Source organism: Xenia sp. Carnegie-2017, unplaced genomic scaffold (genome assembly GCF_021976095.1).
Source record: "Xenia sp. Carnegie-2017 unplaced genomic scaffold, XeniaSp_v1 HiC_scaffold_2, whole genome shotgun sequence".
Classification (NCBI taxonomy): domain Eukaryota; kingdom Metazoa; phylum Cnidaria; class Anthozoa; order Malacalcyonacea; family Xeniidae; genus Xenia; species Xenia sp. Carnegie-2017.
In genome coordinates, this window is record NW_025813482.1 from 9,556,755 (window position 1) to 9,578,792 (window position 22,038).

At 32.8% G+C, this 22,038-nt stretch overlaps 1 protein-coding gene across 1 annotated transcript; it reads left to right on the forward strand.

Moving 5' to 3' along the window:
• Positions 1-6,751: 6,751 nt before the first annotated feature.
• Positions 6,752-22,023, forward strand: LOC124440821 (protein disulfide-isomerase A5-like). The gene is made up of 36 exons (XM_046991262.1): positions 6,752-8,043; positions 8,143-8,275; positions 9,348-9,435; positions 13,135-13,203; positions 13,287-13,332; positions 14,105-14,197; positions 14,275-14,335; positions 14,628-14,695; positions 14,779-14,870; positions 14,948-15,016; positions 15,186-15,325; positions 15,425-15,492; positions 15,599-15,680; positions 15,793-15,805; positions 15,888-15,953; positions 16,098-16,237; positions 16,495-16,565; positions 16,637-16,701; positions 17,083-17,312; positions 17,868-17,935; positions 18,121-18,202; positions 18,311-18,323; positions 18,424-18,492; positions 18,911-19,059; positions 19,273-19,325; positions 19,460-19,541; positions 19,783-19,795; positions 19,884-19,952; positions 20,030-20,151; positions 20,239-20,306; positions 20,413-20,494; positions 20,581-20,593; positions 20,672-20,740; positions 21,145-21,281; positions 21,481-21,588; positions 21,757-22,023. Exons 1-36 carry the CDS (start codon positions 8,014-8,016, stop codon positions 21,909-21,911), a joined length of 2,976 nt encoding a protein of 991 aa, XP_046847218.1. The 5' UTR covers positions 6,752-8,013; the 3' UTR covers positions 21,912-22,023.
• The last annotated feature ends 15 nt before the right edge of the window (positions 22,024-22,038 follow it).

The following is a 22,038-nucleotide window of genomic DNA, read 5'->3' on the forward strand; positions in this document are numbered from 1 at the left end:
TTCCACGTTTGATCAATTCTACTGTGAACAATAATGAACAACATGGAACACCTGAAGTCTCTGTTTCACGTTTGATCAATTCTACTGTGAACAATAAGGAACAACATGGAACACCTGAAGTCTCTGTTCCACGTTTGATCAATTCTACTGTGAATAATAATGAACAACATGGAACACCTGAAGTCTCTGTTTCACGTTTGATCAATTCTACTGTGAACAATAAGGAACAACATGGAACACCTGAAGTCTCTGTTCCACGTTTGATCAATTCTACTGTGAACAATAAGGAACAACATGGAACACCTGAAGTCTCTGTTTCACGTTTGATCAATTCTACTGTGGACAATAAGGAACAACGTGGAACACCTGAAGTCTCTGTTCCACGTTTGATCAATTCTACTGTGAACAATAAGGAACAACATGGAACACCTGAAGTCTCTGTTCCACGTTTGATCAATTCTACTGTGAACAGTGAGGAACAACATGGAAGACCAGAAGTTTTGGTTCCACCTCAGATCATTTTTAAGGACAGATCCAATCTCTCTGACTACCACATTTCATTCATGGAAATTAAAGAGCGAAAAGTTAACTGTTTTGACTGTTTATCAACTTTCCATCTGTTAAACTTTCGTGTAGAAAATGATGGTGTTGATAGTATAGGTTCATTACCTATAAAGATTGCTTGGCCCGAAGATCTTAATTCCAATATTGTTAGTGATGTGATGCCATTGCTAGATGTTTGCAAAGATGAAAAAATCAATCATGAATACTTTCCACTTTCCACACCACCATTGCAACTTCATCCTCCTCTACTTCACTTTTCAAATAGAAATAAGGAAAAGAAAAATGACTTTAAATTTGCTCCACTATTTGAACAACTTTATCTTCCTATACTTTTCTTTCCGGAAAACCCGCCATTGGATTCATCAAACGTATTTGACACATATGAAGATATTGCTGGGAATGATTCTGTTAAAATGCCATATAACAATGATGAAACGTCCAAAGCCAGGTAAGTTGTAAGAGTTTTATTATTTTGAATGTGCGTATAATTACTTGTTTACAATAGCACTGCTATTCTTGTTCGTCCTGTTTACCTAAAAAAAGGTTAAAATTTAAAATTGTAAATATAATTATACTAAATTAGATAAAACAAAAACAAAAAGAACTATACCAAACTAGATAACTCTACTTGAATAATTCGATTTTAAAAGAGCTTTTTTATACAGATTTCTCAGTTTTCTGGGATTTCATAAATATTTAGAGAGATATTCTGTTTAATAGATGGTCATTTCTATTTTGATCGCTTTATTTCAACTCATTGCAAATATTTTATCTTTCTGTTAAGATTAAGAAGACGACACCTTCTGACAAAGAGTAAACTAAGCGAAGAAAAGAAACTTTCATTAATACTGGATACAGAAACACTACGATTATCAAAACAAGAAAGTTTTCAACGTAAAAAAGCGAAGAATTTACGTATTAACGCGACTTCCAAATCAAGACGAGATAAACTTAAATATCTTAATAATCTCATACGAGATCTGCAACGTGACGTCACTATTGACGATGATCTTGTATTGCCTGAAGTGTCAATGATACTTACTCCAGACATACAATATGAAAATTTTGCTATTCAGAAATTGAGGAAAAAAGAAGAGAGAAGGAAAAATAATTTTGAGAAGAGTGGTGTGAATTCTACTGATGATATTAGTACTGTGTCAAATTTCTACAAGGCTAGCACGATTCAAGCACGTGATATTCACGAGGAAGTGTCAAGTGTTATTCTGTGTGCACCAAATCATGTTGATGCTAACATTGGTACAGATAAAGTTGTGAAACTTTCTGCTTCCGTTCAAACTGATCTCTTCCCACATTATGACGAAAATATAGCCATTAAAACGGAATATGGTGAACCAACATCAGTCTCCCCATCAAAATTCAGTAAAAAAGAAACATCAAAAGTTTTCGTTTCAAATGACTTGTGTTTACCTTTTGGTTCTTTTGACGCAATGGCAAGGGTTAAGGAGTTTTCCTCAACTTCCCTTTCGAACAAGGCTTCAAAAGAAGATGACTTAAAATTGCTTTAACTGCCGATTCATTTTCTTCTCACACGTCTGCCATCAATAATGTTGACACCAAACGATCTTATAATACTCAAACTCTTCTCAAACAGACTCAATGTTCTCCTGTAGTCACGTGTGATGTTGCCATAAACACAGAAGCTGTTGTCAACAAGTCAAAGGTTAGTTTCTTTTCCAAACTTCAATTTTGTGATATTTTCAACAAAGATGGACTATATAACTTATGCAAAAGGCGACAAATAATAAAATGTTATCTCTGTTGTGTATTCTTTGCCTGCATAATGGTGTATTGTTTGTTTTTTATTTACATTGTATTATTTACATTGGTATAATTTTACTTTAGGTAAATTTATAATTTATAATTTTACTTTAGGTAAACAATATGTTTTCTCGTCTTCCTATCGACATGTATCTTGATGTCGGCGATAATTCTGCAGCAAAATTATCAAAATCTATGAAAGCACAACGTCCTGATGATGTGAAGTATCTTAGTGTTGTTGATGTTGTGATTGGACAGGAAAAAACTAGGACAGCCAAAGAAGACAAAGTTTTATCTAATGGCAGCAATTTTGAATCAGGTGTGAACGAGATCAATTTATTTATTATTATAAATGTATTTTATAGAGTGACTCTGATCTGTATCAGCTGTGAAAATAATTGTATTATAGTATCCATACTCTATAGTAAAACATGGACTGTCAAAAGGTTTTGACAAATAGAAATCTGGTCCTTGTCCGTGTGGTCTTTTTTCGTATTGTTTCTCAATATTGTGACGCGTTGTGCGACAAGTCGTTTGATGCCTTTTTGAATTGAACTATTTTCAGGTACAAACTTTCCAAATAATCCTGCTCAACTTGTTAAAGAAACAATTAATAATAGCGGCGATGTGTTACTTGATGTTACAATAAATGATTCAATGAACCAAGAGATGTCTTTAGTTAACGGTGATCCTTTTTCAAGGTTAGTTTACTTGTCAATGAATTTTTCTTAGGAGATGAGTGACTTACTTTTATAATCTCGTGAAAAGATTTTTCATATTTGATTTACTTGTAGAATAACGTCACAAAATCGTATTTTCTCTGGTCAAGTTAAAAAATCCTCCAAAGAAAAACTTTATCAACGACTAGGTGAAATGAGTGAACAGTTTGATCTAATTGAACAATTATCAACGAATATGGAAGCTGATTTGAAACGTTCAAATAATGTAAGTGCATCCACTGTACTCAATTTTGAATGTGCTTCATCATATAATCATATCAATATTAAATATGGTATCATATATAATCATATTTCAAAAACATGCTTGAGGTGCACAAAGACTAGTGTCTGAACTCATGGGATATTCAAGCTAGACATTAAAAACTTTTACTAGTAATTTGCACTATCGCTGATTCCGGAGAGTAAATGCCTAGAAATAGTCGAAACTATTCTGTTATACTATTGGATATTATTTGATGGTTGTAGACAACTATGAAAGGTTAACTTCGAACATTGTTTAATATCAGTTGTTCTTTTGCTTTCTTTAATCATTAGCTGTTACGCACAATTCAAAGTATTGCTGACGTCCATGATGACATGTGTGACATAAGTGAGAAAGCTAGTGTATGTGATGATTATAACAATGAAATGATTTGGAAGAATGACAATTTATTGGATACGTCACGAGAAAGAAATGATGACGATAACGTAATGCTGAGAAAGAAACATGATGCATCAAAAGATAAAAAGAAGTACGATCTCGAACCAAAATTATGGATTAATGAATCCACAAATTCATTGGCAAATTATGTCTCATGTGATATCAAAACAGGTGAAAAATGTCGTATGTTATGTTTTCGTTAGCAACAGTATTTTTGTTATATTTTAGTTGCAACAACCACTATGTTATGTTGTGTTATGTAATGGTTGTCAGGAAGTGTATGTTATGTTATAATTGGCTTCCACCTGGTCTTGTAGTTGTTGACAACCTGTATGTGGTGTAGTTGATGATTACCTGTATGTAGTCTTGTAGTTGATGACAACTGTATGTGGTGTAGTTGATGATTACCTGTATGTAGTCTTGTAGTTGATGACAATCTGTATGTAGTCTTGTAGTTGTTGACAACCTGTATGTGGTGTAGTTGATGATTACCTGTATGTATGTAGTTGATGACAATGTAGTCTTGATGACAACCTGTATATGATGATTACCTGTATGTAGTCTTGTAGTTGATGTGTATGTAGTCGACAACCATGATTACCTGTATTTAGTCATGACAATCATGCTGTATGTAGTCTACCTCATAACGTATGTGCAACATATGTTTTTCTGTGTCTATGTATGGTCTCCATCTGAGAGATATGACGAAGAACAAAAAGCTGACGTAATTAGTGAGCCGAAGAATGTAATCAAAGATGAAGTTCCAATCGAAAGTAGTGAATCACTTGCATTACGCACAAGCAGTTTACAAGATGTTCAAGATGTTCACAGGAAACTCAATACACAGCATTCAAGGTAATGATATCTTGTCTGATGTATTTTAGGAAGCTGCTTCCTTGATTTTTTTTCGGCATACTATGAGGATTGTCTTGTGTAGTCTTATATTGATAACTTTGAATGATATTCATTCGCAATCTGTAATCTCTTCATTTTAGACCCAAATCTGTTTTTGAAGACATTACAGACGTATCAAGCCACCCAAAAAAGGAAAGCATGTCAAAGACAAAAGAATCTGTCGTAAAGAAACATAGGTTTGTTTTTTAAAATTGACTGTAAATCGTGTCAGCGATTCTAGATAAATTATTAAATTTTTTTACAAGTTTACCAAACGAGAAAGGAAAAAAAGTTCATGAATGGATGATGAAAAAAAGGAAAGAAAGACACAAAGAATGGGCACAGAAACAATGTGAAAAACGGGAAAAGGAATTCAAACCATTTCAAAATAAACTAAACAACAGTAAACAGGTATAAGTTTTTTGCCGTCAATTCATCTTATTTTCCCTCTGATATGCGTTCAATATTTGATTTTTTAGTCTTCCATGTCAACAAAGAAACTTAAACAGTCAGAGAAAAAGCGGCTGAACAAAAGAAGGTAGCTATAGTTACTTCATGGTACTTTTTGTTCGTGAGAATTTACGAAGAAACAGTTTATATGTCAAAGATGAAATTTTGATGAAACATACTCATTTTCTTTAGATTTCTATGAAACTATATTGGTAAAAAAGATAAAAAAAAACATCAAATATTTTACGAATAAAGTTTATAGCTATGCGTTCTAAAGTGTGTTAATTTTTTTAGGACTCAAATGAAAGAAAATGTAGAGGAAAGAGTGCTTTCTGCGTACAATCTCATCAATGATATGGTCATTGAACACAAGCCTTCTGTACCAGAACTCATCACTAAGAACTCTAAAAAAAAGAATGTTTGGCCGACGAAAATTAACGATCGTTATAAAGAAAAACGATTTATAAATACTTGGGCGAAAACAACAAAAAAAATGTCTCCCCATAAAGTGCAGAGAACACAAAGGCTATTTGATAAAATGGCTTCGACAATTGTGGGGAATTTAGATCAACCTTATGATATACATGATGATAGTAAGTTTGTCCGAAACAATAGAACGGAGTTTGCGCATCAGGAATTCATAACAAGAAAAAGCTATGAAAGTTATCAAAAGAAAATATTTGACAGTTTCGATGGAAGTTTGAACAGCGCTTTTAATATGTCGCAAGATATTGATGCATTAATTGATGATGTATCTACACCTGATGAGATAAAAAATGTTGATCATTTAGATAGTTTGCTAAGTGGAGATACTGAGCTACAAGTATTGATTAACGATGTTATTACTGAATCACCGGGATTTCTTCAAAATATGTTAGAGGATGACTTAGTTAAAAGTTTTGACAATGAGTATCACAGAAGTCAAGACGTTTTATCAGGTAAGCATTGTCATCTTCCAATAAATCTGCTTATGAATGTCATCGTTAATATTTTAAGTCAATGTCTTGGTAAATATCTCTAACATGCAACAACGTGCTGTTGAAAAAATTGAATCTGAATCAATAAACATCCCAAATTCGATGATACCTGTACGACAAATGAATTTTTGTCTGTTTTTATTTGTTAGTTGTTATTTGTCAACTTTGATTTATTAAGTTAACGATGATGAAAGTTGGGAAATGTCAAAAGAAGTTGCGGGTCTTTTGGTGAGTAAAACTGACTTTTTTAACTTATTATAGTCTGCTTACAGCGCGTATTTTGATTGCCATCTTTAGGATGAAGTGAAGGCAGTCGTTGGTGAGGATTTCTCAGCTTCAAATCAAATCGATGAAATTAATTGGGATGAAGTGGAAGCAGTTTTAGAAAATACCGCTTGATTGGAGCTTTTAGTTCTTGGTCGTGCACTTCATCGATCTAATACTTGTGGGTATGATGGATCTAATTTTTTGAGAGGAAACTGCGTGGAATTACTTTTTTGTAGTATTTATTTGTTGAGATGGATTTTTCTTCATATTTTATTTCATAAGAAATTTGACAAATGGAGCCAGTAGTTTTAAATATATGTTGATTTTATATGCCATGTTATTAAAATTCATCTTCCAACGCAATATAGGTTTATCTCATATTTTTGTTTGTAATAAAGGGTTGAAAAGTTGGGCTGGTTTTAAGAAAATCGCTTTTCCATTTTGGCTTAAATTCTTTTGTAGTGACACATATCGTGATGTTCAGCGTATGCAAATGGTGGACTAGGTTCATATTTCAATCTGCATTAATGGCTTAAAAAGTTAGAGTGATGTTAAAAATGGTTTGCTATCCCAAGTTCCCATGTTTTTCATGATGGTTTTATTATTTCAGAATATCTATGGACAAAAATTATGTGTTATTGTTTTTCACCGTCTATGCTAGCCATCTTCTGCTTCCAATGAAAATTAATGACAGACTTGCAATTATTTAGAAAACGATGATGCAACGATTGGAAACGTGTTACCCAAGTAATTTATTGTTTTCGTAGTTCGTACCATGAAAAAACTGCCCGCTGACTTAAAAATATATGGTTTAATTTTTATTGTGCAGCGACACAATCAATCATGTTGATGCTGTATAAGTCTGGCATGGACATGATTATTGATCGTCCTGTTTTGGTGCGTGTAGCTGGGACTATCCTTCACGAATGAGGTTTAGCTTTTTGGAGTAAAATGAGTGATTTGTCCAAAACGGTAACTTTACGCTTTACGGTGGCCCATAAGTGCAAACACGCATACAAAATCACGCACATGCATACAAAAGAAAATACTCGCACGCTAAGGTCCAAATATTCAAAGTTCTTTTTAAGTTGTTTGTAGTAAAATGGATGAAAAAATTAGACACTATATCTTAAAATAGTACATTAATGACACGATTGTACAGTTTTTTGTGAAGTATCATTATATGAAAATCTCCAGAACACTTTTGAATAAGCTCAGAGAATTTGGGCTTGAAACAAAGAGAAAATACTGTTGAAGAGCTTGAAGGAAGTGGTAGAATACTCGGTTACCGAGGTACGAGTTACGAAGTAAAGTTTAGGCAAAGTTTGGCAGGCTCCTGTTATTCAAGGATTTGGGAGCTTAATTGACTCCAAATTATATAAGCCAGAAAGTGAATATGTGAATGTGTGTATTGTGGAATCAGATAACTAGCAAATGTAAAATAGTTAAACCCGACGGTTTAAACCTGCTAGCTGCTACTAAATCTGTAAATGTGAAATTTTCAATGATCTTTTGTGTTTGTTTAATTGAGTCTCGGCCAAGGCCACTTCCGTGTGCACTGATGTACCAGGGTTCCCAGTCTTCCGGGAGATGTTCTCATGTCTGAAGTGAGACATATGAATGGTGATAGTCATAAATAGTTTCACGTGGCATCTCATTTTCTTTACTTTATATTTATGTTCAAATTTATGAAATATCAACTATGAAGATACTTTCCATCATGTTCATTCTAGTGAGTAAAGATAGCTTATTGTTTGTATTTATTTCAAAATCAAATGAGCAATTGACATGTAGTCAATTTTTTTATTTCTACATTCTTGTCACTTTGTAGTATTTATGTGCTGTAGACTCAAAGAAAAGTAATAGAAATGAGAGAAAAGATATTATTATTATTAATGATGTCAAATACTTCAAGAAAATTATGAAAACACACACAAATCTTTTGGTATTATTCTCCCAGTCAGGTATTGATGTATCATTATGAAGTAGTATTAAATGTACTTTAGTGTATGGTGATATTTTATAATTTCATCTGTATATCAGATCAAAGTATTATTTTGTTTGTTTAACTTTTCTGTTTATACAGTGGTGTAATGGCAATAGCTTTTCCATGATATAACAATCCCCAAAATATCATTACCAAACTGACAAACATAAAATAGTTTCTTAAAAATAGCAAGACATTTTAGCACTGGACAAGTCACGACACATTGTAATTCTCTGCATTATAAGTATTTTTTGTAGCATGTTCTTAGTATTTCAGAAAATCACATTTAAACTGATTAAAGAGAAGTTTGTTCCTGAACAGATTGTATGGCAGAATATTCCACACTAGTTGACCTGTTTATAAATGATTTATGAAAATTAGAGGTTTTAAAAATTTAATTTTATGTTTCATATGGAATGGATGTGAGATGTCAAACTGGTCTTTCAATCTGCAGGCTCACTGACTGCTAATTGTCAGCAGTTTCATAGTGGAAAAAACTGTCATGAAATTTTTATGAAACTGTTAGTTTATATATCAAGCACTATATTTTCCACTAGATCTTGCTGTATCAGCTTTATTTTATCTTTACCTGCAGTGTGGCATATTCTATTAAAATAGTAAATCTTTTGCGCAAGTACCTACATTGTTGTCATATGCTTTGTATTTATGTGTGTTTTTTGTGATTATGAATGAATGATGTTAAATTGCACATTTGCCTGTAAGGTTGGTGCAACTTTTATAAAAATAACATAACCTTCTTTGCTTTGTGCATGGTGGCAGTTAGGATTCTGATTAGTTGCACATTTTATTATTTTCCACCCAATATTTGCTACACCATGCTAATGTAGTTTTGTTTAAAACAATTCTGTCAAAGTTACTATGCTTTAGTCATATTTTTGGTCAAAGATCAAGCAAATCTAGAACATTGATTTTAATTCTTGTATTTATTGATTTTCCTGGTGGAAAGTCAATCTAGTGAATCTTTAAAATGAATGGCATATTGTGTTAGGAAGTTGTATTTATTGCTTTTGTTTGTATAATTATTGTAGAAAGGGAAGTATTTGATAAGCTGAACTTGTTGGGGACATTGGCTTACAATATAAAAGGGAAAGGATCTGTTGCTTTTATTGACTGTGGGTAAGTACTCCTTTGAAAATATATTTTGTAGATTTTAGCAAACAACAATCAGGTGTATGCTACGTACGTAACTATCTTCGTAAATTATACATACATAATGGCTTACTTAATTTGAGTGTAATTTGGAAAATTACATTTTAGACCGTTCAGAGAAAGTGGGTACCGTCCCCCAACAGGAATTAACTGGAGTAAACTTTTTATCGATGTTATACGGGCAATTTTGGGGGCTTTCAGCTTCGTTTTCATGAAAATCGTTATTTTATAACTTTATTTCCAAGAAACATACGCTTTGACATTGTAAGATGCTTAAATATGTCTAAAGAAAGAAAATTTCAGTATAGAAGGGCTAAAATAATTTAGTTTTCAAGATATGTCTAAATTGTTAATGAATATTGATAAACGTCATTTCCTTGCGTACTTTTGCAAAAAAGTTTTTTTAAAACAAATATTACAGCTATTGAAACTGTATAACTATTTCTTATCATATATAAACTAAAGGTGGAAGTGTTTATAAAAATTTATATGGTTTTTTGGACCCAGTAGCTAAATGGGTTGAACAAACAAAACTTGCTAATCAGTCATCATATAAAATGTCGCCATGATCATGCATAGGTTTCTTAGACATTCATGTCTTCTACATTGACAAGAAGTTCAGATATAAACCATCGTGATGAAAGTTACAGCACACTTCGTCTGTGGATACGACCTTTTTGTCTCTGTGAAGGACGTGTAGAAATTTCTCGATACGTTACTGAGTACTGTCACATAACATGGCAGTGTTTTCTAGTTCAGCAATTTGTTCGATGTTCTCAGTTTTCTTCAGCATTGCTTTTCTAACGCAATCTAACGTTACTTAATATGTAATTGGAGACATGATTATTTGCTAAAATTGCTTGGAGATATCACTGCCCGTTTTCGAATGTAATGAAGAGTCATCGAAGTCCTCGTGTTAACTGTATTTTTTCAAAATTGTGTGCTATAAAAACTGCTAAAATGTTACTGTCACGAGAAGGTGACCTCACCGTAACTCCCTCTACAGGTGCAACCTCACCGTAACTACCTCTACAGGTGCAACCTCACCGTAACTACCTCTACAGGTGCAACCTCACCGTAACTCCCTCTACAGGTGCAACCTCACCGTAACTACCTCTACAGGTGCAACCTCACCGTAACTACCTCTACAGGTGCAACCTCACCGTAACTACCTCTACAGGTGCAACCTCACCGTAACTACCTGTACAAGTGCAACTTCACCGTAACTACCTCTACAGGTGCAACTTCACCGTAACTACCTCTACAGGTGCAACCTCACTGTAACTACCTCTACAGGTGCAACCTCACCGTAACTACCTCTACAGGTGCTACCTCACCGTAACTCCCTCTACAAGTGCAACCTCACCGTAACTCCCTCTACAGGTGCAACCTCACCGTAACTACCTCTACAGGTGCAACCTCACCGTAACTACCTCTACAAGTGCAACTTCACCGTAACTACCTCTACAAGTGCAACCTCACCGTAACTACCTCTACAGGTGCAACTTCACCGTAACTACCTCTACAGGTGCAACCTCACCGTAGCTACCTCTACAAGTGCAACCTCACCGTAAACCTCTACAAGTGCAACCTCACCGTAACTACCTCTACAAGTGCAACCTCACCGTAACTACCTCTACAGGTGCAACCTCACCGTAACTACCTCTACAAGTGCAACTTCACCGTAACTACCTCTACAGGTGCAACCTCACCGTAACTACCTCTACAAGTGCAACTTCACCGTAACTACCTCTACAGGTGCAACCTCACCGTAACTACCTCTACAGGTGCAACCTCACCGTAACTACCTCTACAGGTGCAACCTCACCGTAACTACCTCTACAAGTGCAACTTCACCGTAACTACCTCTACAGGTGCAACTTCACCGTAACTACCTCTACAGGTGCAACCTCACTGTAACTACCTCTACAAGTGCAACTTCACCGTAACTACCTCTACAGGTGCAACCTCACCGTAACTACCTCTACAAGTGCAACCTCACCGTAACTCCCTCTACAAGTGCAACCTCACCGTAACTACCTCTACAGGTGCAACTTCACCGTAACTACCTCTACAGGTGCAACCTCACCGTAACTACCTCTACAAGTGCAACTTCACCGTAACTACCTCTACAGGTGCAACCTCACCGTAACTACCTCTACAAGTGCAACCTCACCGTAACTCCTCTACAAGTGCAACCTCACCGTAACTACCTCTACAGGTGCAACTTCACCGTAACTCCCTCTACAAGTGCAACCTCACCGTAACTCCCTCTACAAGTGCAACCTCACCGTAACTACCTCTACAGGTGCAACTTCACCGTAACTCCTTCTACAGGTGCAACCTCACCGTAACTCCCTCTACAGGTGCAACCTCACCGTAACTACCTCTACAAGTGCAACTTCACCGTAACTCCTCTACAGGTGCAACAGCAGCAGTTTTTATACACCAGTAATAAGTTTTATATTTGTCTTTTTGGGGTGCCTGTGATGACTTATTAGCAAGTCAAATAAACTCATTTGCAGTTTCCAAAAACCACACAAATCTGTAAACACCATTAGCTAGTTTATATTCGATTGGAACTATTTATTCAATATGAAAAAACTGTAAAATTCGTTGCCAAAAACCTAAGGAATGGCGTTTATCCAAAACCATTAAAAATTAAGACAAATCTTAAAAACTAAAAGTTTTTATATTTTTTAGGCCTTGTATACTAAAATTCTCTCTCTTTCAATATATTTAAACGTCTACAATGTCAAAGAGTATGTTTGTTGGATATAAAGCTAAAAAATAACGATTATTTTCATGAAAACGAGACTGAAAGCCCCGAACTTTCCTGTATAATTTCCATTTATGAAATCAGCGCCCCAATATTGAACACAAAAATCTACAGTAGTTAATTCCCCGTTTGGTGACGATACCCCCATTTCTCCTCCTGGTCTATTTTTATTACTTTTGTTTATAATAATTTAACTTTTCCATGTATTATTTTGAATAAAACAACATGTACGTAGTAATGACAATGTTTGTTTTGTAAAGTTGATGTTAATGACATATCTGTTCAATGCAATTTTATGAGATAGCTGTCACTGATTTTTTTTCATTTTCTTCCGTTCCCAAATTTTTCTTAATTTTCGATGCCATTTTTTCAATAAATTGATGTAAACGCCCCTCTCTATTAAACGTCTTTTATCTATTCAGTGCTCTTTTGGAACCGCTGAGATTTATTAAAAGCCCGGCTGCTCGTCATTTTACGGCAATAAAACGTTCACATTTTTACGTTTCTTCGCACATTTCCCAAATGAAATGCCCTCTTTGCCCTTTAGGAATAAACTATTTATGCTTGACCTGCGTCCGAATATTTTGCGTTCGTGATTTGTGAGAGCGAGAAATTACAGCCATTTGTTTTTTATCGTGTCAAAATAAGTTTGAAGTAATAAAATTAATAATAATGTATAATCAGTGCATATGCTACGCGTATCCAACACGTATCAAACGCACATTATATTTTTATAAAAATATAATATATAAAAACATATCTTACCTGTATCATACGCAAAAATTAAAGTGTTAAGTTATGCGTGAGCGATACTGTAAGCTTTGCATACCTGCTGTAATGCAATTGCTGCATTTGGATGTGCTATGCATATTTTCTTAATTCTTTAGAGAGTGCTCAAAATTGTGTAAGAAGTTCAAAATTTCAACAAAGTATGGCCCAGTAATGAAACATTACAAGTAAGACATTATATCTAATACATTGCAGTATCTTAAGTGTTTGTGTATGACAAACTGTTTATTTTTACATATCCATTTGTTAGAAATGGCAAATTCAATAAAGATTATGATAGAAAAGATACAATTAAGGTATGAACAAACAATGTAAAATTTTTGATGTAGTTTGCATTTCTCACACATAGTTCGATTTAGGTGAGGAAAAGCAATGAATGTTCTATACATATATCTATTGATGTTTCACAATACTCACCCATAACAAGTCATTTCAAAATAAATTTGTGCCATTTTGATACTTTCAGCCAAAACAAATTGCACTTGATGAGAGTATTGCAAACTTCACTTTAATAAATAAAAGATATTTACTGTGTTTGCACAGGCTTATGCAAACCGAGGAGACCTTTGGGAGAACTTGAGAGCTGATCAGTGCAAGCCCGAGACCATAGGTTGAGGATTGTACCTACTTGAAAGTTTTCACAAACAAGGTCTTAAAAAGTTTTGATGCACATTCCCAAATTTCATTTGAATTGAATTCCAAAGCAATGCACTGTCATACATAAAACTTTTTTTCAAATTATTTGTATGTGATTTCGGCAAATGAAGACCATTTGATACATCCCTGAGGTTATACTCTGTTATTTCACTTTATGTGAGAACAGCTGTTTGAGTGAATTTGGACCATGATTATTTAAAATTTTGCTCACAATTTTTGCCTTCATTTTTCGCTAATCAGTCTTAAATTTTATGATTTGTTTGCAAATTGTTTTTGATTGATCTATTGATTGAGCTGAGATCAATTTGATTACTGTGGGCTGATAAAAGCTTAGCTATAGAGTCTATAGTATAGACCAATCAGCATACGTGTGCATTTTACTGTTTTAATCTTATTTAATATTCTGTGCAGTCTTTAACGAATTTTATGAATGATCCAATGGGAGATGTGCCCTGGGAGGAGGAACCTGGTGCTGAGACAATACAACATCTTGATGGCGACAAAGTAATTTTGATGATAAAGAAATAGTGAATGTTTATTGATGTTCGTAATTTTTCATCGTACGTGTATCTTTTTTCCAGGATTTTGCCAAATTGATCAACAAAGAAAAGAAACCAATTTTTGTCATGTTCTATGCACCTTGTATGTTTGTTTTTGTTTTAGCTAGCGAAAACACTTCATGTTTAAATATATTATACATCAGTGATGTTGCCTGTCTGCTATTTTACTTCTCCTATAAAAATATTTCTGTGTTCACTTATTTAGAAAACAATAAAGTTCTAAAAAAAGAAGTGGTTATAAGATCAAAAATTGGGATGTGCATGGTTCAATTGGCATGTGCATGCCCTTTTCTTGGAGATTGATTAAACTGTGAACTGCAATTTTGTTGTTTTGATAGACAGGTTTTGTGGTAAGAAATCGTAAAAATTTTTAGGGTGTGGATTTTGTAAGAGGCTGAAACCTGTTTATCAAGAAATTGCAACTGAAATGAGACAATTTGTTGTAAGTTATAAATGTTAATATATTTTAAAGATACTTTAAAATTGAAGGTGTAATTTCTTTTTTTGAATTGTATTCTTTCAAAGCTCCTTGCTGGAATGAATGTGGACAAGGCGGAAAGCATGAGCACTAGAGTACAATTTAATATCACTGGATTCCCAACATTGATTTACTTCAAGTATGTTATTTTCTAGAGAAATATGATATATTTATCTGTTTGATGACGTTGAATAAATGTCTCTGTTGTTGTTTTAGGAATGGAAAGGAGTTATACAGATACAAGGGAAAACATGAAAAGGAACCTTTAATGGAGTGGTTGCTTAGGTGTTTATAGCAAACTTTGATTATTCCATTTGTTCATAACCTGACATATTTATTTAACAATCTCTTTAGTGTCTTAATCGGAAGTGGTCTAAATTTAAAACTTCATTTTTTGTTATACTTTAGTCTTTTATTTCATTTAACTTCGTTTCTAAGAATTGGTGCATTTTAGCCCTTCAGATAATAATCCTGTTGACGAAGAAGGAGAAGAATGGAAAGACATTCCTAGTGAAGTTGTTCATTTAACAGATGAAACATTTGATGGATATATTGCGTCAAATCCTTCAGTTCTTGTCATGTTTTATGCTCCATGTAAATATTCATAACATGTTTTTAACTGGAATTGCATTTGCCATGTGGTTTTGCCTCTAGATATGTTGTTATATACGTAACAAAATTTGTTGATTTTAGGGTGTGGTCATTGTAAAGCTATGAAACCTGAATATGTTAATGCAGCTTATACATTAAGGAATGAAAATGTAAGTTAGTTAATATAAAATGTGACAAAGTTTTTTACTTTAGAAGTATTTATGTCAATTTGTCACTGAGCATTGTTAAAATATTATGTCTATACTAACTCCACAGATTAATGGAACGTTGGCTGCTGTAGATGCGACTAAGGAGACTGATCTGGGCGAGAGATTTAAAGTTAAAGGATTTCCCACCGGTAAGAAAAAAAAATGAAGAGAAATTGACAGTATTACATTGTAGTTCAATTGTCTATTGGGAATTTTGATTGATCGTTTTTTTCTTTTATTTCAACGTCATTGTGGCAACAGTCAAGTATTTTAAGTAAGAAACTTTCATTTATTATTTTATTTAGCTACATTGACGTTCTTTAAGCTATCTTAATTGAATTGTTCAATTTATGTAGAGGTGGAGAATTTGCTTTTGATATCAATGAACGTAAAGCAAACGCAATAGTCGATTTTATGAAAGAGTAAGTCTAAATTATTTTTTCAAAAGATGTTCTTATTAATTTCTCATTATTAATTTATCCCGTTATTGACTCATGAAGCTGGAATTCGCGTTTTAGTAAATATTTGGAGTTTGTGAACATTATTAGTATTTTATTTTCATGAAGTCCAAAAGAACCACCGCCTCCTCCACCTGCAGAACCTGAATGGAGCGAATTGCAAAGTGACGTCGTTCATTTGCAAGATGATAATTTTAAAGACTTTATAAAGAAAAAGAAGCATGTTTTGGTGATGTTTTATGCTCCATGTAGGTTGTCTACTTCCATTCTTGATTGAAACTATCCACTAAAATTCTTTATATAACTTCTCTACTCACAGTTTTTATGTTTAGTTCATTTTTCACAGTGTTTATACAAGTTATTTGTTTACAGTGTTTATGTAATAATCTGTCCTCTGTCTCTATGCGAGTTCTCTACTCAGTCTTTATAAGTTGTATGTACTTACAGTTCTATTTTTGCTTAATGCACATCAACGGACTTAAATGAACAAGTAATTGTTCTCAAGGGTGTGGTCATTGTAAGAAAGCAAAACCGGAGTTTACTGAAGCTGCAAGTCATTTTGTTGGACATAAAAAGGTTTAATTTTTTCTATGCTCTGAAAGGAATGTTGTTTTTGTGCTTAAAGAATGGTAATTATCTATTTATAGATTGCATTTTCAGCTGTGGACTGTACAAAGGAAATTGGGACATGCAAAGATCATGATGTCCAAGGGTATGTATTTTTGGCCGTATGTTGTTATTTTAGTTTTTCTTTTCAATGCCGTACGTAAGTGCAACTTGAAAATTTGTGCTATTATTCATGGTGAAGTAATTGGGCATATTACATCAACGCGTCATTATAACCCATAAACAGGCAGCAATTTTCAAGATTTGGTTTTCACGCAATTTTTGTTAGTCGTTACAAAAGTGTAAATTGTCGTTGTCTTAAAATTGAATTTCGGGCTTGATATGTTAACGAAATGAACAAGTGACACAAATTTTTTGCTGTAAGTTCACTCTTGCCAAATGATATTATCGACGCTACACTGTAAAAATACAATAGCTTTGATGCATTGTGTTGGATTTTTATGCGCGCTCATTTTATGGTTTGTAGCTATCCAACGTTCAAATATTTTAACTATGGTAAGAATGACGACAAGTATACTGGTGGACGAACTAAAGAAGATTTTGTAAAGTTTGTAAATAGTTTACAAGTTGGATCTACTGTCAATCGGGAGGATCTATGGTCTGATGAATCTGGTGCTGTTTACCATTTGAATGATGGAAACTTTGATGATTTCATTTCAAAACATGATTCTGTCTTGGTTATGTTTTATGCACCTTGTAAGTTTCATTTATATTTTTCTGGTAATGATTTCGTGTAATTTTTCGTTGACATTATCGTGGAAAGTATTGTAAAATGTGGTGTTTTATTGACGTTATCTTAGTTATTGACGTATTAATAGTTTCTAAGCAGTGGCTGCTTGTGTTTTGTAACAATAATTTCTAAGCAGTGGCTACTTGTGTTTTGTAACAATTGTTTTTAAAAAGTGGCTGCTTGTGTTTTGTAACAATAATTTCTAAGCAGTGGCTACTTGTGTTTTGTAACAATTGTTTCTAAAAAGTGGCTACTTGTGTTTTGTAACAATTGTTTCTAAAAAGTGGCTACTTGTGTTTTGTAACAATAATTTCTAAGCAGTGGCTACTTGTGTTTTGTAACAATTGTTTCTAAAAAGTGGCTGCTTGTGTTTTGTAACAATAATTTCTAAGCAGTTGCTGCTTGTGTTTTGTAACAAGTGTAAAAGGGCGGCTGAAGTATGTTGATATCATGAGAGCGTTCAAGTACCTTAAGAGCTAAAGCAACACAACATGTTAATTTTTAAAAAAAATTTTTTGTAGGGTGTAGCCATTGCAAAGCAATGAAACCCACATTTATTGAGGCAGCAAACGAATTGAAAGCAAAGAAGGTATTGAATGATTTTATTGTTGATTTGATACATGAACGTGTAGCCAGGATTTTTAGAATTTTTTGTTAAAAATAATTTACTGATATCATCATGACATGATTTAATTTAATTACAATCTTTAAAAACAAGCTCTTTGATATCTTTGTAGTTTATAATTTAAAGTTATTTCTGGTTGTGTTCTGCAGATCAACGGTGTTTTCGGAGCAGTTGATTGTTTGAACGAACAGGAATTGAGATCTAAGTTTGAAATCAATAGTTATCCTTCTGGTATGATATGGATAAAAATTTCATTTCAGTTTACACTGAATTTCTCTCATTACATTTCATTCTATCTTATTCTAATGCCCTTTTTCTGTTGTATGAATGATCAATCAGTGAAATACTTCAAGTAAGTCATATAGCTAAATTTATGGAATTATGACTTCAATCGCGATCTATTTAACGAAATAAGCAATATGAATTTAACTGCAACATTTTTTCCTGTACAGAAATGGAAAGTACGTGTTTGATTACCCGCGATCAAGAAAGAAAGATGATCTAGTTGATTTTATGAGAAGGTAAATAATGATGTTGAATCCGTTTTTTTCTCATGTTGGAGGGAAACGAGTTTCTAAAGAATATCCTCAACGGAATCACTTCAATTACGAAATGATATTATTTATATTAGTATTTTGTCAAATGTCATAATTTTGTTCTTGGTTACGAAAAAGAGTGAGTACATAACCCTATCTAACATATACTTTTTCTAACATTGAATTATACGTGTTAAATTATTTTTTAGAAAGTTGGCAAGAACTTAGCTAATTATAAACTTTTAGTATTTTAAAAAACTAAAACGTAAAAATTTTAAGTTAGTCGTCGAATTCGTGCTGGAAGTCAACAAACAAAAGACGTTCATGAAAATTAAATTTTTGTTCTAACTAGTACATATCAATTATTAATTACTTATTGTGCTATAATTTAATTTTCAAATAGTCCATCTGAAACTTATAATCCTGCAAAGACCGTGAAGAACGAGTTACAATGGAGTGATGAAGATACCCATGTTGTTCATTTAACTGAAAATGATTTTAATGATTACATTGAAAGTCATAACTCTGTTCTTGTTATGTTTTATGCTCCATGTAAGTTTTTGTGATGTACATCCACAAATTTAGAAGATGTGTTTATTTTCATATTATAATTGTAGTAATTTATGTTTTACACATTTGATATCCTTAGTTTAAATATCCATCTTACCACCAGTACTGTTCTCTGTATCTGTTTGTTGTCAGTATTTTCGTTTTTCCAGTATTTTAACATTTGCTAGTATGTTATCCATCTGTCATTCCATTTAGGGTGTGCTCATTGTAAGAAAACAAAACCGGAATACGAAAATGCTGCAAAAAAGGTTTCATATTTAAATAACTTAAGAACACAACGTAGTTATTTTTTTAATTCATAGGTATTGCTGTCCAATTTCTGGTATTTGAGATATCTAGATCTAGAGAATTTTTGTATGATGTCACAGGATTTCTTTAACAGAACGTTGGTTATATGGCAGCCGTTGACTGCACAAAAGAAATTGATCTGTGTAAAACATACGACATAAAAGGGTATCCTACTAGTAAGTATTTATAAACCTTCCTGTTTACTTTATCTTAGTAATGAACAGTTTATTTATCAATAACTTTTACAACCAGTGAGCGATAACTGCATTATTACTAATTACCAATACAGCAAGCTATCAAAAACCCGAATGAAAATATACTGTCGGTTGATTTTTAAATTTTTCTGATTTTTCTTACATGTTCTATTTATACTTCTTTCCCCACATATTTCACTCGGGATTGTTTCTTTTTTTTTAGTTAAATATTTCAAGTAAGTATTAAAACTTACATTTATTAAACATTGTGTAAAGATGTTATTTAACAGTCCATGTTAACGTCGTTTATTTTTCTTGTTGAAGGGAAGGAGAAGATTTGTTTAAATACAACTTGCCAAGAACTGCTGAAAGTTTTGATACGTTTTTAAAAAAGTAATTCATTTCATATGAGAAGCAATCCTGTTTTCTTTCCAAATATCTTTTTTTATTGATGAAAAGGAACTTATTAGTCCACAGGGACCTGAGCCAGAGTGGAGTTTTGTGCCTGGCAAAGTTCGCCATTTAAACGATGATAATTTTCTAGAAGTATTAAATTCTCAAAAATCTGTTCTTGTGATGTTTTACTCTCCAAGTATGTATAATTTTATAATGTTAAACATTTGAAAAGATTTTTTACTTTATGCGAGGCTATGTTAGTGACAATAATTGCTGTTTGTAGGATGTGGTTATTGTGTAAGAATGAAACCTGACTATATTGCTGCTGCACAACAACTTCATGACGAAAAAGTGAGAAAAAATATGTTATTACATAAGTGAATACTTTATTCAGAGCTCATACTATGGTTGATCTTTCATAAGATTTTTCTTAAGTACATTTTTTCATGTTTAATAGTCCACTATAATACTTGCTGCAATGGATGCAACTATTCATTCAAAATACAGTAAAGAGTATGTAACGACTGGATATCCAACAAGTATGCATTAGTTTTTATAAAAATTGAGAAATAGCTTAAACTTTTTGTTTACTTAATGTCTTCTCATTTTCTCGTTTCATTTGCAGTAAAATTCTTCAGGTATGTAAGCTTTCCATTGAATAAACATATGTTTTTTTCTTCATTTGATTTTTTATCATTTTGATTTTATGTATAAAGATATGGCCAGTTTATTGAAGAATATGATGGAAATAGAAGTAAAGATGATATCATAAAATTTGTGAAACTGTAAGTTTTTGCCTGGCATTGAATGATTTATGTACTATATGTTAAAGTATGCATTTTAGCTATGAATCATATTACAAATTTACAGATTTCATAAACTAGCAGGACTTTTCTTATAAAAATACTCAGGAAAAACTGTAATCTTTGAAATTGTTGTGGAGAACTTTGCCATGTATATCTAACTGTTTGTGATTTTATGTTTATATAAACTTATACTTGAAAAATCTGCCCAACTGAATACATTTGAATCGAAATAGGAATCGTGTCTGTCACATGAACACGATGACAAGATTTCTCTTTAAGCTGCATATATTTCAATTACAGCACAGCAATAATTTTGTATACAAAACATATTTTAACCATGTTTGCAAGTGATTTTTACTTATGCTTAATTTTATAATCTATAGGAAAGATGTGAAAGAGATTGACGACAATGGTTCTGAGAAACTTAATGAATTTGCTGCTGTTAATGTATTGACTAAGGATACTTTTGAAAAGGACTTAGTAAACGTTCAACATTCTTTGGTTATGTTTTATGTTCCATGTAAGTTTTACATTTCTACATGAAATGTTCTGTCGATCACTTCATAATTGTTACTGTATGTATTTTGTGATAAATTATGTTTTTTTGACGATTTAATAACTCAACTCCAAATATTTGTGTTACCAACAATGAAAAGCATTTATTTCCGTTATTTTGACGATTTGCATTGTATCATTGAGATGTTTGTTTTGTTATTCAGGGTGTGGTAATTGTAAGATAGCCAAACCTCAATTTGAAGATGCGGCGATGAAACTTTTGAAAGAAAACAATAAAAAGTTTGCTGCTGTTGATTGTTCTAAAGAAACAGGTTAAATTTTTCTCAATTGTAAAATATTCCACCGATATCTGAATGACCGTGTAACTTTATGCCAACACGGCATTATAAGTCATTAATGAAGAAGAATAAAAATAGTTATAAAGTTATTATGTTTTTTTTATCATGGCTCTCACGTGTCAATTGTTATTCATTTTCTAGTTTTGTGCAGCAAAGAAGAGATTAATGACTATCCAACAATAAAATATTATAACTTTGGAAATTTCGCCATGAAATATGAAAAATCTAGAACTTCTGAAGAATTTGAATCTTTTTTCAATCGTTTGCCTTCACAGCCCACCAAAGAAGAACTGTAATTTACTTAGGAGTACTATTTTTACAAAATTTTGCAGGTGTTTATCTGCATTTTGCACATCTGTAGAATAAAAATTGAGCAGAATAAAATTAAATATATTTTATTTATTCGTACATTTTTGGCGCCTG

Bases quoted from the DNA above. Each gene is read 5' to 3' on its own strand.
- LOC124440821 (XM_046991262.1), top strand. From the start codon at position 8,014: ATGAAGATACTTTCCATCATGTTCATTCTA. The intron at 9,436-13,134 runs GTAAGTACTCCT...TTAATTCTTTAG, and splicing joins GTTGCTTTTATTGACTGTGG to AGAGTGCTCAAAATTGTGTA. The intron at 19,953-20,029 runs GTAATTCATTTC...GGAACTTATTAG, and splicing joins TTTGATACGTTTTTAAAAAA to TCCACAGGGACCTGAGCCAG.